General features: G+C 40.2%; 1 protein-coding gene across 7 annotated transcripts in view; it reads left to right on the top strand.

Annotated features, from left to right (window-relative positions):
• Positions 1 to 18,362, top strand: part of Mpdz (multiple PDZ domain crumbs cell polarity complex component) — a 147,230-nt gene that overhangs the window by 103,545 nt on the left and 25,323 nt on the right. For 4 of the 7 annotated variants that reach the window (XM_029476873.1, XM_029476875.1, XM_021161142.2 and 1 more), the window contains 8 exons: positions 432 to 609; positions 3,232 to 3,342; positions 7,454 to 7,552; positions 10,740 to 10,902; positions 12,640 to 12,836; positions 13,876 to 13,967; positions 14,686 to 14,776; positions 17,776 to 17,856. In XM_029476873.1, the coding sequence (XP_029332733.1) occupies positions 432 to 609; positions 3,232 to 3,342; positions 7,454 to 7,552; positions 10,740 to 10,902; positions 12,640 to 12,836; positions 13,876 to 13,967; positions 14,686 to 14,776; positions 17,776 to 17,856 (1,012 nt within the window). The remainder of the gene's footprint in view (positions 1 to 431; positions 610 to 3,231; positions 3,343 to 7,453; positions 7,553 to 10,739; positions 10,903 to 12,639; positions 12,837 to 13,875; positions 13,968 to 14,685; positions 14,777 to 17,775; positions 17,857 to 18,362) is intronic. The other 3 variants (XM_021161144.2, XM_029476874.1, XM_029476876.1) reach the window with 2 other exon arrangements.

Here is an 18,362-nt window from a genome sequence, read left to right as displayed (position 1 = left end):
GTCAACTTGACACAATTTAGAGTCATTAGAGAGGCAGGAGTGTCAATTGTGAAAATGTCTCTATAAGATCCAGCTATAAAATTTATTTAGTGATCAGTGGGAGTGGGCCTAGTGCATTGTGGGTGGTGATATCCCTAGGTTGGTTGTACTCAGCCTGAGTAAGCCGGGAGGAGCAAGCCAGTAAGCAGCACCCCTTCATGGCCTCTGCATTGGCTCCTGCCCATATGTTCCTGATCTGTGTGAGTTTCTGCCCTGATTTCCTTCAGTTGTGAATATTGATGTGGAAGTGTAAGCTTCACCAAGTTGCTTTTGGTCATGGTGTTTTATCACAGCAACCCTATGTAAGAACAGCATCATCTAAAGGAAATTCTAAAATCCAGGGAGCTTGCCTTTATGTTTTTCTCAAGGAGTTTACAATTTTATTTTTATAGGGTGGAACTTTGGAGAGAACCAAGCAAGTCCTTGGGCATCAGCATTGTTGGTGGTCGAGGGATGGGGAGCCGGCTGAGCAATGGTGAGGTGATGAGGGGCATTTTCATCAAACATGTTCTTGAAGACAGTCCAGCTGGCAAAAATGGAACTCTGAAGCCAGGAGACAGAATAATTGAGGTAAGCTCCAGTGAGCTTTCTGTTCAAACTTGTGCCCTTGCCCACCTTACCAAGGGAGTTGCAATCCTTATCACTCTTTACCACAGTGATAGAGTCAAGTGTTTGCCATTCAAGTATTTTCTCATTCTCATCCAGGGTTTTTGTATGCATGTGGTGGCAAGATTATGTATTTGAGGTTAAAACTTGTATTTGGAGATACAGACAACCAATTTTAAAAGTACTGGTCCTAAAAATATCAATTTTAAAAAAGGAAATTTTCTTAGGGGAAAATTAAAATACTTAATATCATATGAACACAGGGAAAAACCATACAAATCATAGTTAGGTTTTCCAGTAAAATATTATTTCAAAAAATACTTTATTATAGTCCTTGCAATATTAATAAATGTTTTGAGTGAGGGTTTTTGTAAGTGAGTCTTTTCTCCAAAGATTTTCAATTTTGAGAATGTAATTATTTTTTTAAAATGAATGTTTCACAAAAGCTAGGAGCCTTCTCCTCAGTTATATCCCCTCACCCCAGAATGCTCTGTGTATGTACATGCAATGCATATACTTTACTACATGTAAGAGAGAAACATACCGTGAAATCAGATATCATCCCTAATTAAAATTTAATACCTTATGCAGAGTCCTCAGGTGCAGTAGAGCCACACATGCCTTTACTGACATGTGTCACAAGAGCAGCTGGTAAGTTTCTGGTGCTGGGCCAGGAGCTAGTGTCCACAGTAGACAAGACACTGTACCTGGCCACAAGGAAACAGATCAGAGAGGTCACCAAAACACCACTGAACAATACAATAAGTCATCTAATCAGATTAGGCACAGTTAGACTTAAAATGTTGAGAAGAGGGAGTCTGACCTCATGTTCCTAACTTAGAATAAAAGGAAAGGAGAGACTGTTAAGACATTTGTGAATGTAATGGACATTTTGTTTACCTTAAACGAGTGCTTGTCTCATTTTCTCAGTCCATAGACTTGACATTAAATTGCCTTCCTGGTTCACAAGGTTCTCTAGGGCATGGCAGCCACTCTAGAATAAGTCTCTTGGCTTGCTAGTTAGCTGAGTGCCTGGGTACTCACCACACGTGCATGCAAGGCCCTGGGTTTAACTCCATAGATATGTAAAGTGAAAAGAAAATGTTTTATGATGGATTGCTCATTCATTCATTTATCCACTCATTCTCTGGGCCTGAGAAATGAGAGACTGACATTTGAGAGGAAACAGGAACCCGTGCCTTCCTTTTTTCTCCTGTGACCGTCTATGAGAACAAATGACAGGACCCCTGGCCTATTTTCATTAAATGAAATATTAGTCCCCTGAATGGAATTCTTTCTCATAAGTAGAGCTCCATCTAAAGGCTTCAATTTAAGTTGTGACTAGTGTGTTTCTATTTTATAGTTTTAACTATGAAATATTTTTTGCCTAAAGAGGAAAATATGAATTATTTGCAGTTATCTTTAAACATGATTGGTCATTGTTTGCTCCCAAATGGCTTTTAAAACAATTAAAATATTAATTAAATTTAGTAGATAATAAGGTATATTAATTAAAATTTCCCTTTTAAATGGAAAAGAAAGGCTGTTTTGGTGTATGTTCTAAAATACTTGCATGTGGGTTCTTCAGTATATTACATGCAGGATTTCTCCAAGCAATAGGAAGCCTGGCCCTTGTAGTACTAGGCATGCTATCACAGGCCTGGGCTACTGTGCTTGATTTAGCCTTGAATAGCAATGTTTAGTTGACATATAGTAGGCATGACTATTGACTTGTTAGAAACATTGAAGACCATTTTAGTATGAATTGAAAAATATTGTTATATCAGCAAAGTATCCGTCTGAGAGAGGCTTCTAACTAAATGTATAGAATTCTGTGCCAGGACTTAATGATTGCTTTTCTTCCACAGACCTGTGTGCACTCTGAGCGGTACTTAGTAATTGCGATTGGAAACATCTGCAATTATCTGGCAGCAGTATCACTGACCCTTTCTCTACGTTTTCTCCTGGACATCTAGTGCATAAGCTTAGCTGATCATCACCCACAAAACATTATAAAATGACTTTCATTTTCAAGCTATTTATATAAGAAACTAACAAACAAGCACAATTTCTTGGCTTCCAACTTCTGCCATATTTACTGCAGACTTTTGTGCAAAACTAACCTTACAGTCTTCTTGACTTTTCTGAATTTCTATATTCTGTTTATTCTTTAAATTTCTCTAAGAGAAACCCATGAAGACTCACCCCCCCCCACACACACACAAGTAACCACTTGATGAAAAATTAGCAGTACAGCACTGGCTTTGATAAAGGGGTCCCTAAATGCATCTCCCTAAATTTTTTTCTTTAATGAACTGATTCATACATATAACAGAGCAGCTAGTGCAGTGCTGGAAGGAATGCAGAAGCAGAGCCCTCATCCGAACTGGTTATGACTCCAGTTGAGTCCTTATCCAAACAGGGTACCTCAAGTCCACTGTAGGGACGAGACCTGTGCAGCTTAGCTCCTTGTGTTTTTGACACTGAAACAAATCTCCCAGGATCTAAAGGAGCCTCAGAACTGATCCAAATTGCTCTTTTGTTCTCTAGCTTCTTGAAATGTTAAGCTGAGGCCTTCCATTGCAGGTGGATGGGATGGACCTCAGAGATGCAAGCCATGAACAAGCTGTGGAAGCCATTCGGAAAGCAGGCAACCCTGTAGTGTTTATGGTACAGAGCATTATAAACAGACCAAGGGTAAGCAAACACAGGGCAAGGTAGGCATACTGACAACAGCATGCAACTTGGAGTCTAATGTAGCAAGGACCAAGTTGTCCACATGTGCACCTATCCATTTCCAGAGTCTCAGAAGGTCTTTATAAAAAGTTTCCTTTTGCTGTATTGAAACATTGAGCTGCCCTGCAAGTCTATTCTATGGTACATATGAAGACTTTAAAATACATGGAAAGCCGGGCGTGGTGGCGCACGCCTTTAATCCCAGCACTCGGGAGGCAGAGGCAGGCGGATTTCTGAGTTCGAGGCCAGCCTGGTCTACAAAATGAGTGCCAGGACAGCCAGGGCTATACAGAGAAACCCTGTCTCAAAAAACCAAAAAAAAAAAAAATACATGGAAATATAATTTGTCACCATATCAAGTTGATACCTTGCTAGTATTCATTCTGGTTAAAAAATATACAAATTCCTGAAAAGAATATAATGCGATGTGTAGATTAAACATATTTAGTTGAGTCTCTTGGAATCCATGAAGACTTCACTTTTTTCTAAATCTAGTCTTTATATGGAATCTCTTACCTATACTCTCACATGGTCAGATCTCAACATATTTGTTAATTCCACTGGATACAGAATCCTAATGGAGTACATTCTGCTTATATGCAAATGATTGTGTAGTTCTTTCTCAGCTACAGTCACTATGCAGGCCATCACAGACCCTTGGGTACAGAAACCTACTCTCTCATTCAGCCCTCAGCCATCATTGTTAAAGGACTTTACAAATATTTTAGGGGCCATCCATGATGGTGTATTCCTGCAATCACAGATGTCCAGAGGCAAGGCAAGAGGATTACAAATGTGATGCTATGGATACCACAAGACCCTAATGAAAATAAATTCTAGGAATATATATGCACATCAGGGGTTATTATCTAGAAAAGATAAAAACTGCAGCTTAGTATATTTGATATGACCTAGTGATGCTGAAAGTGAACATTGTGCTGCTAGTTTAGTGTTGGTTTTGATACCTTCTTTATGCCTCACTGAAACATATCTTCATATGGAGTAGCTATTAAAAATTTGTTCACTATACTAAGAAAGTTATTCAGAGACGTCCACAATCCCTCAGAGTTGGGTTTTCTTAATACTAACTCCCTGAGTTTGCTCCAACTCCTGACGCTCTGGGAGAAGCTGCTTCTGAATGGAAAATCTTATGCACACATTCCCTGGACCTCTGCATGCTGGCAGGTCTAAGGTTGGTTGGCTTTGAAAGAAAAGTGTTCTTATGTATTTAAGATGTTAGTGTTGCAGTGGTGGATGGAAGGAGGCAGCACCGTGTGGTCAGTGTCCTGGCCAAGATGAGCCTTCTGAGCTCCCGAATAGAGCACCCAGGTTGATATTACTGTCTGTCTGTCTCGTTGTTGTTAAGACAGGTGTGGCTCTGGTTTAGGGTTCACAGTGTGGAACAAATGTACTGGTTCTTAATATAAGCAGTTCTCCTCACATCTGCAGTTTTTAACCATTCAGTTGTTTATTGTTAGGTAATAATTATCCATTCAGATAGAAAATCTGCCAAATGATAGGGCTGCCTCATGCTGCATTCTTTGCAAATGCTATTCAGTTTGTTTAAATAACTACAAATCTTCTTACATTTGTTAACATTTGTTGTGTTAAACATAGACACAGCATGGTAATATTGTAAATGGCTGTTTAAGTTGAGATACAGCTATTTTTTATGTGGGAGGGTTTATTCCTTTTTTGTTTTATTTTAATTTCTAACTCATATCATTTAGAATAATATTATAAACTGCTGAATAGGGATTCTTAATATTACTTTGAACACTTAAACTACAAACTTTTCTTTCCATGCCAATCACATTTTCTAATGAGCTAGAAAGATATTGTCTCATACACCTGGAAAATATTCCTATTTTTTTTTTATTTGAGGCATAATGACACCTAATTGTATAGCAATTATTCCAGGATAAATCTTGCTTAGAAATGACATGTTTAGTCAAGTTAGACACATTTTGCTTTGGAAAACTAGAATTAATTTTGCATTTTAAATGAGATATTCTTTGTTAGTGGTGGTTTTCTTCCAAATGGAAGTAATCAGCCCTCTGGTTATCTAAAGAAAAAACGCCACACATTTACTTACCGTAACGTCCCTGTGTGACTCTTTGTGGTCAGAGGATGAAGCTTCTGGAAGTCTTACACAGTTGAGAAACTGGTCTGTCCTTCTGCACTTTGACTATTAAGGGATTAAATGTCCCTGATAATCCCTTCAGTGTAACAAAGTGAATTAAGGCTGTGCACATTCGGACTGCTGGGTAGCCCCCTTCCTAGGGCCAGAAGATAGTTTGGTGTCCTCTCTGTGTTACCCTAAGGAAAATTCATCGCTGATTTTTTTTTTAAAGCACACTCTCAGGCCTGTAACTATTTCCCTATTGGTAGAAGTGCCCTACCATTCCACATGCATTGCTCCTCTGAAATTGAAATCTTGCAAGGTCTGAAGAAAAGTAAAAACTAGAAGTCTCTGGGAATTCCATGCCTTGATCATAGTTCTGATTTTGTTGTTCTGCATAGTTACAAAGGACAGGCCCTGGATCTCCCATGCATGATGACCAGAAATAGTCTGCCCACCACCAGGCCCCCCATGTCATCCACTGCCCAGTCATTTCTCCCATCTTACTCTGTGGTCCTGTTTTTGGCACTTGTAAGGCCCTCTTGAGTGAAGCAGGAGTTGACATTTTAAACTGTAAAGCAGAGAGGAAGTTGAGAGGAACAGAAATGTCACTTTACCCATCCCTTTTCCTGCCTTGCCTCTCAGGGAAAACATTGCAGGAAGCACGAATTGAAAGGGTAACGTGGCACGGGCAGCAGTGCCAGAGCCAGTGGACAGAGTCTCCAACATGCTCCCATGCAGGGTGGCGTCATGTGACCACTCCCCCACTCCATGCCTGGCAAGAGGGCTTTGTCAGGGAGAAGTAACACAAACATTTAATTGGAGCCAATATGAATTTTAAATGTCTGCAATTTTCTTTAAAAGATCCAGTCAATAGCAGGAAAGGATAGAGATAGCAGGGTGTGAAAGGAAGACTTTATTGTGCTAAGGAAATTACTTTTTTTCTTTTTAAATATGAACGTGCTAAATTCTATTTGGCTGACTTCCTGCCTTTAATATGTATATTCAGCTTTAACAGCCCTGGCTAAGGGCTTACTACACTCAAGTCACAAAATCTAGGCGCAACACTAAACACAGACTTCAAATATTATCCAAAGCTGTAAACCCTTCAGCAGTGTAGTAGATGTCAGATTTTCTTTTCTTTTATTAAGATATAAATCTCTGTCACATCTTCACAAGAAATGGTGAAGAGAAGAGCACACCATAGCATGGTTCTTTTGTCCCCCAACTGGTAAAGTTTAAAACTGTGGTTTAGAACTAAATCAGTGTCTACTGGCTGGTCAGAGAGCAATGTCCTTAATGGCGGACATAAAGAAATGAAGGTTACAGTGAGCTGGCAGGTAAGTACTTACTGTTCATTCTAAGCAGCTACTGAAAAGTAATGTCCTTCACTTCTTAAAGTAAATGGAAAAAACCTGTTTCCATCTGAAATAGGTGCACTGGGACTCAGGAATCGGAAGCCAGTTTCTAAGCAGAGCAGAGTACATGCCTTTCACTCCATGAGAATAAAACCTTCCGGGACAAATGGAAGAAATTCCAGTCAGGTTGACTGTCTGTTTTCCTTCCTGGAGTGATTAGACTCAGATGTAGGCTTGGGTCATTAGAAACAAACCATTACTCTCTGTTTAAGAGGAGCACACTGAGGGCGGTGGTGGCGCACGGCTTTAATCCCAGCACTTGGGAGGCAGAGGTAGGCGGATTTCTGAGTTTGAGGCCAGCCTGGTCTACAAAGTGAGTTCCAAGGCAGCCAGGACTATACAGAGAAACCCTGTCTCGAAAAAACAAAACAAAACAAAAAAACAAACAAACAAAAAGAGGTGCACACCGAGCTAGCTACTCTGACCGACTTCATTGTCTCATAGGCAGCTCTGACCCATTAAGTACTTGGTTCTTGTGGTTGGGTTGGTTTACATTTCTTGTGCCTTCAGCGCATCTTCTGTTTCCTTTTAGAAATCCCCTTTGCCTTCCTTGCCGCCCAGCCTTTACCCTAAGTACAGCTTCAGCAGCACTAACCCATTTGCAGACGCTCTCCAGCTCACCACTGACAAGGTTGGACCATGTCTGTTGGCTTGTACTTGCCTTTGCACAATGTCTTGTCTCAACCGTGCCTTGTCCCAGTTCACTTTTTACCACACTTAGTCAGAAAAAAACAAAGAAAACAACCCATTGTTTATTCAGAGTAGACATGAACTTTGTCCTGCCAGCGAATATTTATATTTTTAATCGTAGTTAAAAGATTCCAGTGGTTCTCCTGCATTTTTGTTTGATTTTTTTTTCATGTTTAAATTTTAGTTGCCATTTGTATAAACTACTTTTCTATACAATTTCCATAAACCTTGTATGGTCTTAAAGCATCTTCAGATTTGTGCACTCTGAAAATCACTCTGCAAATAATTGTGGTTGCATGTATGTGTGCGTGTGTGTGTACATGACAAAACCTTCTGAATATTCATAGAGTAAGTCTATATAAATGCCAGATCATGAAGTGTAACTGTTTCTATGCTTGTCATTTTTCCTAGTATGTTCTCATATTTGAATGAAATTATAAAACCAAATTTGAAACAAAAATTTATAAAAAAATCTTTTATATCAAAATTCGGTAGTAGAAAGGGAAAAAGCTGTCAGAATTTTATTTTGGAGACCACTTTATGAATATTCGTTGGATTTTCATGTTACTATGTCTTGGGTAAGAGAGGAAGCCATACCTGGAGGGATGTTTTCTGTGACCATGAGAGTTACACAACATTCAAATAAAGTCGTCTATTATTCCCCAACTGACCCTTTTACTCCCGCACCATTTAAGTTTGTCTCCGTGCACGGTTTTTAAAGTGGGTGTGGTTTTTTGTGTGATGTGCATGTTCATTTATTTGCTGTGAGCCCATGGGCTTGGGTGACTTCATTTGACCTTTGTAAAATACATATTTTATTAACAGATTTCAAGAAGTGTCAATAATAAGCTAGTTACATGGTTTTGATACAGGCAATTAGCAGACTTAACTGCCCCTCCAGGAGGAAGACAAACACTGCTTCTCTGATTAGTCAGTTGGCTTGGGGTACAGTTTTGCTGCATACTGTTGTGCCTTCAGTCCTGACAAGATTTTAAGATGGTCAGATTTTTTTCTTCATTATTAAGTGAAAGAATAACAACAACAGAAAGAAAAAGGTTGAATGAGCTACAAAATGCACATCCGTAGATTTGAATAAATTTATGTTAGGCAAATAATACCTTTTGATCATATAGAGAAATAAATTTTCTTTTTAACCAGAAAGCTTCTTAAGTACATGTCTTGTCTTTTTTAGAGTGATATCTGAATTTTGGTTGGATCAAGTGAAGTTTCTGGTGTTCTTGCACATTTTTATTTGTACATTATTTGAGAGACTTTTATAGCATGCTATTCTGGAAGACAGCAGGGATTTCCTTGGCACTTGTAACTTGTATTTGTTTGGCCAGTGGTGTGTAAACTGAACATTGTTAGTACAGAAAATTCTATGCCTCAGATCAATTGCCCCGAATTTGTCAGCCAGCCCTGTGCCTTGCTCGTAAACCATGTGCATTTTGATTTAGCAAAAAAGATTGTATCCAGTGCATGAAACACTAGTGTTGATATGTTTCATGGTATTCCCACGACTAGCTAATCATTTGTAAGTGTTTAAGGATGTCTTCTGTTAAAACAGGTTATTTTTATAAAATAATAAACATACACATAAATTACAATAGGCTATGTAAGTTTATTTTTCATAAAAGTGACATAAAAGATAGAAAAAATATATAGATCGAAAAAGCCAGAGACTGCCTGATACTAGGCACCGTGGTTTATTAGATTATCCTTGATCTTGAGACACAGGTACTGTCTTACTGTGGATCCTGGAGAAGATAGCAAGGTTTAATACAAACTGCATTGTGGTAAGAATTCTAGAAACTTACCAGCAAGGTGGCTTAGCACCTCAAGGTGCTTGCCATCAAGACCGATAGCCTGAGTTCAGTGCCTAGAAACTGCCTGGTATAGGAACCAGCTCTAGCAAGCTATTCTCTGTGCTCCACGCTCACTCTGAGGCATGCACACTCCCAAGTCAACCATGATACCTAAATAAATGTGATAGAAAAGAACTAAAGAGAAACAAGACTAGCACCCGATTTTAAAGATTTCTCCTTCGCTGGCCTTATTTTGATCATCTGAGCAATAAATGAAGGAATCTGGAGAACTAAATAGTTTACAGGCCTTTCAAATTCCAACCTGCTGCCCAGTAATAACTCATATAAGAACCTGATTATACCAAATTAAATTTTTAAAATAGTCCCAGTGATCCTTAGTGACAAAAGGCATGCCACATCTGGCTTTGTTGAAAGGATCTCTCGTGAGCCACTGTAGCAATAAGAAGTTGGAGGTGGTTTTAAACCATCACCTGACAGAACCACATCTGTTCTCTATGTTAACAAGCAGGCTGTTCTGTGAGAGCAACCTGCATGTGTAGTACTATTTCTGTGGATTTGTTCAGAGTTGTTCAGAGAAAGGATTCAAGTAGCAACAAAGAAGTGTTCATGTGGGGCTGGAGCTGTGACTCCACAGACCACCTACTATGTGCAGGATCTCGGGTACAGTCCCCAGGTCCACAAACAAGGAGGAGTGTTCATGTATATCCTTGCTTCCATGTTTTGTTGTTATTAGTACTACATTCATTTATTTTGTGCATGTGGATATATGGACATGCACATGTATGGTCTGAGATCATAAGTTGGCTTGTGGAAATCAGTTCTTCCCTTCGACTCTGCAAGCCTAGGTATTGAACTCAGGCCCCTAGGCTTTGTTTGCTTAGGGGCCTTTACCTACTTATCCATATCAGTGGCCCTCACTAACACCTCTTAAGGGATATTTCTTTGTTAATTTGCTTCCTATTTTTGTTTTCCTTGACAGACTTGAATGGCCTATAAGAACTACACAAATCCTTACATTTTTTTCTCCAGTAGGGAAATTTGAATATTTTTCTCTTTTAGGTCATTTAAGCTTTCAAGCTTTCAAATTGAGTTATTCATTTGTTTAGATTAGCAAATAACAATTTAATGAATTATGTTGATTCCCATATCCTGTCTAATGATTCTTACATGCACATGCAAGCTTTCTATTATTTGGAGAACGTTTTAGAGCTGGCCTTTGGTTTTGGAATTATATTCTTATTTGTTTTCCTTGAAGTGTTCATGATATTGCACATGCCCACTGGATTCTTTTTGTCCCCACAGGCGCCCAGCCAGTCAGAATCTGAGCCAGAGAAGCCTGCATTGTGCAATGTTCCTCCCTCCTCTCCCTCAGTGTTCTCAGAAATGGGTAGTGATTGTGCACAGCCATCTGCAACCACAGTCTCAGAAGATGAGGACAAAGAGGATGAGTTTGGTTACAGCTGGAGTAAGTTGTCTCGGTGTGATGTCCTTAATTATAAGAAGCGTTGAAATAGCTCTGGGTTTGTTCTGTATGACTCGACTCTAGGGATACATGCTGCAGTTATAGGTGGGAGGACGACTGCTTGTTTTCCTTGAATACAACGTGCATTCCCGAGGTATGACATCACCTCCCTCCTTTAAATGCACATTTCTCATAAAGCCCTCTTGCTTCTCATATGAAAAGTATAGCAGTCAAGACATCATCTCGGATCCCAGTACGGGATCAGCTCTCTTACACAACCCCGGCTTTAGACTCCTCTCTGTAGTATCTGATGATTATTGGTATTATGCCCTGAAGTTCTGGTATTTTGGGCACTAGAACGTGATTATAATTATTAAGATCAACTCTTGGGCATTTGGCAAGTTGTCTCAAGTTTTAAATACAGTTCTCTCAGGTTTCTAATATTGTATTAGGTAATGTCTGAGGAATGCTGACATAGTCCTCCATGCTTTAAATTGAGCCAAAAGTCATGAATGTTTCATCATATTAAAAAGTTTAATTTCAAAAATGTTTTAGATTTATGTGTTTGATTTTATGTGGATGAATCTTTTGCCTGAATGTGCGTGTGTTCGCCACATGTGTGCCTGGAGCCTTGGGTAATACTAGGAAGGCCTCAGATCCTCTGGAATTAGAGTTATAGATGGTTGTGAATCACTCTGTGGGTGCTGGGAACTAAACATGGTTTGTTTGCAAGAACAAAGAATACTATTAACACTGAGCCATTTCTCTAGCACTCAAAAAGTTTTATCTTAATAACCTACTTGTCCACTTTAAGAAGTTTATACTGCACATACTTTAGAAAGCATAGAACATTAAAGTTAACCTGCTTGATTCTAAAAGGGGTCCACAGATGTTTATTTAAGTGATGTAGGAAAGAGTGAACATAAGTGCAGGTCATTAGTCCTATAGTAGTTTTCTAAGAGATAATTTGTCAGATGTGATCACCAAATCAAAATTATCCAAATGCTCCAGGTTGTTGTTTATTTTTTTAAATCAGGTTACCGTAAAACGTAATGTTTTAAAAAATAAGAACTTAGGACTGCTCCTGTGGGATGATTGATGTGCTCATCAGGGCTCCACTTCTAAGATGGCTCATTGATATGGACTTTTGCTTTGAGCACCTATGTGTGGTCTTACCTCTCAGATTAAAGAGAGTAGATGAACTGTTGATCAGGAGATCATGTAGTTAGGGCATAGTGCTTAAGGCAGGGACGGGTATATTAACTTGTTCTGGCCTAATGGCTCTGTACACCAGGCAAGACCACTCTCTTCCCTCTGGGTAGCTGTCCATCATGATGTGAGGCATACTGTAGATTTGCCTCTGTTGAAGAAGCCTCCACTGACCAGTGAAGTAAAGAATTCTGAGTATTTTAGCTCCATTCTCTTCTCCAAGTGGTCAATTGATTTTTCCAGTTTAATCATAGTCTTGGGAGACTTTAAATTTAAGACACTTCTCTTGGACCTAATGCTGCCAAGATGGACTGGTTAGTAGTCTCTCACGTTATACTGTGTTTACCATCAATACAACAAAACCCCTAGGTGTTTGGTTTTGCTGTGGAAACAGTCCTGATGTCCAGGCAGCCAGTCTAACTTTTAGCTGCCAAAGAAATTATTATATCCCCTAAGATATATCCAAATAATCTTGTATATTAAAACATTTGTCTGTGAATTAACTATAAATGCATTTGTTGTTATGTGTAGAAAATATCCAGGAGCGTTATGGAAGTCTGACAGGCCAGCTCCATATGATTGAGCTGGAGAAAGGTCATAGCGGTTTGGGTCTAAGTCTTGCTGGGAACAAAGACCGAACCAGAATGAGTGTGTTTATAGTGGGGATTGATCCCACTGGAGCCGCAGGGAGAGATGGCCGACTACAGATTGCCGACGAGCTCTTAGAGGTAGGTGATAGTAGTCAGGCTTGATGATGCTATTGCTACATCGGGTAGCTAAACCTCAGTTCCCAGAAAGTCACCCAGACTTTGTATAGTGACTAAGGAAGCCATCCGTTGCCTAATAAAACTGATGCAGTGCAGCAAATTTGGCTCACAGTAAATCTCTACAACATAGTTGTTGTCCCGTTAACTCACATTAAAGACCATGACTCTGTGGCTCCAGTAACAGTTTTTGTCCCAAGATAGAAATGAAAATCACACTTCAAAAGCATTCTTGTGTGTGCTTTATTTCCATTAGGAATGATTTAAATGCCAAATGGCCAAGCATTCCCCAGTAATAATGTTGACCCACTGGACATTGTGGAGGTCAAATCCCTAATGCAATAAGTATTGGGGGTGAGGTGAGGCCAAGTCTAACGCAAACAGTATATCAGCCTGCCAAACAAAGTAGATCTACTGACCACACTTTATAGTGGTTAGACTTTGTTTGCCTTTCCCTTGCCTCCCGAGGCAGAATCAGCTTAACTTCAAACTGCCTTTGAGCTCCTCTGTGTGTTGCGATACCTCTGATGTCTAGACTATCTCTGGTCTCAGTGGCTTGGTGACTGGACACCTGGGCTCGCAGTTCCATTTCTGTAGAGTGCTGTTCTGCTCACGGAGAGTCTGCTGCCAGGCTCTGGGCCTGACAGGAATGCCTTTTGGTACCCTGTTTCCCAGGACAGGCTTCTTAAGACCAAGGCTTATCCAGGTGTTCTTTGCAAGCCACAGAACCTTTACCTGTCAGGAAGTTGACTGTCTTTTCTTTTTATTGGATGAAAATGGTGTTTCTACAAACTGTCCAGGGATATCAGAATACATGCTTGTTGCATCTTATGCTTTGAGCATAAGATCTTCTGTATTCATATCCAAATATTAGGTTGTGCTCTGGAGAGGAAAACTGTATATAGTATAATAAAGAGAGCAATTCACTTATTAGCTAGACAAGAAAACAAAACTAAAGAAATGAAGAATTTTACATTCAACTAATGATACTTATTCCTTATAGATCAACGGCCAAATATTGTATGGCAGAAGTCATCAGAATGCTTCATCAATTATTAAATGTGCTCCATCTAAAGTAAAAATAATTTTTATCAGGTGAGCATTTTCTCTGTTTGGTTTACCAAATACTTGGTAAAAATTTCACCTCAATTATTTTCTTTTCTTTTTTTAAAATATTTTTATTAGGTATTTTCCTCATTTACATTTCCAATGCTATCCCAAAAGTCCCCCATACCCTCCACCTCCACTCCTCTACCCACCCACTCCCACTTTTTGGCCCTGGCGTTCCCCTGTACTGGGGCATATAAAGTTTGCAAGTCCAATGGGCCTCTCTTTCCAGTGATGGCCGACTAGGCCATCTTTTGATACATATGCAGCTAGAGTCAAGAGCTCGGGGTACTGGTTAGTTCATAATGTTGTTCCACCTATAGGGTTGCAGACCCTTTTACCTCATTGGGTACTCTGGGTATCCATCCCATAATCAGCTTCCAAATGCTGACACCATTGCATACACTANCAAGATTTTGCTGAAAGGCCCCAGATATAGCTCTGTCTCTTGTGAGGCTATGCCGTGGCCTAGCAAACACATAAGTGGATGCTCACAGTCAGCTATTGGATGGATCACAGGGTCCCCAATGGAGGAGCTAGAGAAAGTACTCAATTATTTTCAATGCGAAGAAGACATTTGATATATGTCCATTCTGGGATCTATGACTTTGGGGTTAGAGAATTTGTTTCTAGTAATCTTTATGACTCTTCAAGTAAGAGGAAGGAAATAATATCACAATATGACAGATGAATGCATTTTTTTTAGAAATGCAGATGCAGTGAACCAGATGGCCGTATGTCCTGGAAATGCAGCAGACTCTCTGTCTTCCACCTCAGACAGTCCTCAGAACAAGGAGGTAACTGTCAAATTTTATTTCTCGGAGAAGAGTTGATTAATATATCTTGTTAAGTTGTTAAATATGCAGGGACTCAAAGATAAGCTATAATCTTTTTTTCCTTTTTTTTAAATTAGGTATTTTCTTCATTTACATTTACAATGCTATCCCAAAAGTCCCCCATACCCTCCCCCCTCCCCCACCCACTCACTTCCACTTCTTGGCCCTGGCTTTCCCCTGTACTGAGGAATATAAAGTTTGCACGACCAATGGGCCTCTCTTTCCACTGATGGCCGACTAGGCCATCTTCTGATGCATATGCAGCTAGAGACACGAGCTCCGGGGGGTACTGGTTGATTCATATTGTTGTTCCACCTATTGGATTGCAGATCCCTTTAGCTCCTTGGGTACTTTCTCTAGCTCCTCCATTGGGGGCCCTGTGATCCATCCAATAGCTGACTGTGAGCATCCACTTNGAGACAGCTATATCTTGGTCCTTTCAGCAACATCTTGCTAGCTTGACATTCAAACTGTTACCACCAGACAGCACTTATGAGAATGAGCATACCACTTTTGCAAAGGCCACCTGAAGAGCCTGTATGCAATACCGAATGGTCTGTTCTGCTCTGGAAAGAGACTACAGAGATGTTACATATGAAGAATATGGTAGAAGCTTAGGGGACAAAAGTACTGCGGCCAGAATGCGTGGGGTAAGGAGGAGCACACATCCCAGCAAGACCTGGACCTGAAACTGCAAATAGTATTAAGGAACGGGATTGGGGAAGGAGTGCAGAGTGGCAAGAAAGGGTCGGTGAGAGTAGAGATGGGCTCAGGCTTGGGAGTCACTGTGAAGGCCAACCCTGGTAGTTTCCATCATGATGGAAATTCTGGTTTAACTCTGTGAGTGTTCCTACATGCTCACTGCTGGCAGAGAAATGAGCCAGAAGAAGCAAGAAGGAAACTCAGCATGACTTAGCTAGCTGGATTGGTTCAAACTTCTGACACCTGATCCCAGCTAATTTATTTTAGACATATTTAAGTACAGTACAAGTTTGGAAAAAGTTTTCTGGTAACAGTTACCTCAATCCCATACGCACAATTAAACTTAAAGCATAACTACATCAGAACTCTTTTGCAAAATACGTGTGACCTCTACCATTAACATGGGTATACAGACTACGGATCTAGGATCTGGTGTGGTCTCTGACTAAGATAGTTTATAGGCCACCAGGCTATAAAGTACATGTGACATCTACCCTGAGGATGGGTTCTGTTGACAAGCAGTGCTCAAGATCAAAGTCTAGGGAGGAAGAATTTAGGGTAAAAATAATAGTCTGGGGATTAAGGTATGACCTGGCACTGCAGATAATACAAATTACCAGGCAGTTAACAACATCTACCCCCTATTTCCAAACATAAAACAGCCATATACTTCCCTTCCATTGAGTAAGCAAGCCTGTGTGATTGTTTCCTGGTTTCTTTAATACTTCTCTGTGAACAGGAGGACTGAGTGCCATCTACATAAATGAACTGTAATTATGTTTTCAAAATCTTACTCTGTCATTTCAAGGCAGAGAAATTAAATTCCATGAAGTACAGAAAGAGTTTAGGGAAAAAGACAAGAACCCATACATCGCACAAGGGAGGAAGGAAATGTCACATCAGAGATTTTAGACCCAATCCAGGAATATTCATGTGGACATGAATGTACTTTTTGAGCAAAAGAGTCAGAAAGTATTTATTCAACAGGCATTTCTAGAATAATTTGATGATTTGGGTAAGGAATGGTGATTAAAATACAAGGAAGTACAAGGCTCTCTTCCACATACCTTTCTTCACGAACTAAGCTACAATGGAAGAGCTGGTATTTTCAGAACCATTGCACTGGCTGCTGCAGGCTGCCTTTTGGGAACTGGAGTATAGCAAGCCTGAGAACAGCTTGTGCTTGTACTGGGGCTGCAGCTTTTCCTGATTTGATCACTGAGCAAGCTGCATGTTAGGAAGCCTGCTAAAGTATATATTCAGACAGGTGGTGTGGAGTTTAGAGGCAACTTCCCATCGAGCATATTGCATTTGTTGGCCCTGGAGGTTGAAAAATTGCCTTACAAAGAACATTAGCAGAGCAGAGAGCAGAGGGCTGCCCATCATGTTAAGGAGGAAAGTAAAAATGAAAAAATCAGGTGACAAGAACCAGTAGACCCTTGAACAGCAGTGAAGGGGAGAAGGTGGCAAAGTGGATCCCACAGCCTGAGATGCTGTAGAGAGGACCAAGAAAGTAATGAGCGAGTCCGTTGGATCTGCAGCCACATGTTGGTGGGAAGGCACCTGACAATGAAGTGGGAAAGACAACAGCTCGAGGATAACAAAGAGTTAAGATTTGGTAGTAGATGATTTTGTTTGAACTTAGAAATCTTTGGATTTGTGTCTAAGAACAATAAAATAAGATAGCAGACAGAAGCAATTAAAATTAAAGGAGCCATGGGGTTATCGGTGCCAGAAGGTGAGGGCAGAATTCATTCTTCCTTCAGTGATTGAGCAGAGGGCTTATTTACATACAAGACAGGTAAAGAAATCATAACCTGTTTCAAGCGGTTTCCTCATGGGATATAAGTTTGGGTGAGTTGTAGATGGCAAACTTGTATTTTCATATTGCACCAACTTTGCGCTGAAATGCTATCATTTAATAACGTTTATGGAAAGCATTCAGTAGTGTCTGAATACCCATCCTAACTTGGGAGGGAAGAATGCTCTATGGCGCCTCTTCAGTCAGCGCCGGCTCCTCACAGTTCATTATTGAGGAAACCCAGGCAAATATCCAACCACCCGAGTGTGTGATGCTCCAAACACAACGGCTGTCCAGTCACACCTCCCAAGGATTTTAATATAACACACACTATGATAACTATGATCAGATATTGAGATGCAAGTAATAGATAACATGAAGTCATTCCGATGAAGTGGTTCTTGTATTTGAAACAAAACTTGCTAACAGTCACCTTTTGGATGTTTTTCTTTGTCAGGTGGAACCATGTAGTACTACATCTGCTTCAGCTGTGGACCTCAGCTCACTTACAGATGTGTACCAGCTGGAGCTTCCTAAGGTACATCTGCTTTGACTGCAAGTTAAATGATTAAATACCCTCCCACACTGGTACCGTTCACTGGCTCCCTGGAACATAGACTCCACTGCAATGGTTTGCTGAAAAGGAGGGTTTTCACCTTCCACAGCTCATACTGAGAAGCGGGTGGGCATGCGGGTCTGAACAAATCAGAGAAGAGCTCAGGCACAGGCGGTGGTGGTAGGGGGAGAAGGCAAAAGGCTGTTCGCAGGAAAGGCTGCTAATGTGGGTGGTTGGAGTGGCCCATTTCCTCCAGCCATGAGGCACCGAGGCCTGGTTCTCTGAGCCTGGGTCATTCTGTCTGGGCAGAGCCTGAGCTTCATCAGAAAGGAGCTTTAGTGAATTAATTTCCTCAATAATAAAGTGTTAGTCAATAATAAAGATTAAATGAATTATATAATATCGTAATTCCTAGCACACAGCCAGACTATTGGAAAAATACCATGACTGTATTGATTTTAGTTTCTTTATCTTTTTCTTTCTTTCTT

Source organism: Mus caroli, chromosome 4 (genome assembly GCF_900094665.2).
Source record: "Mus caroli chromosome 4, CAROLI_EIJ_v1.1, whole genome shotgun sequence".
NCBI classification, from domain to species: domain Eukaryota; kingdom Metazoa; phylum Chordata; class Mammalia; order Rodentia; family Muridae; genus Mus; species Mus caroli.
The sequence above is the reverse complement of the archived record's forward strand: the minus strand, read 5'-3'. Positions and strand labels throughout refer to the sequence as shown.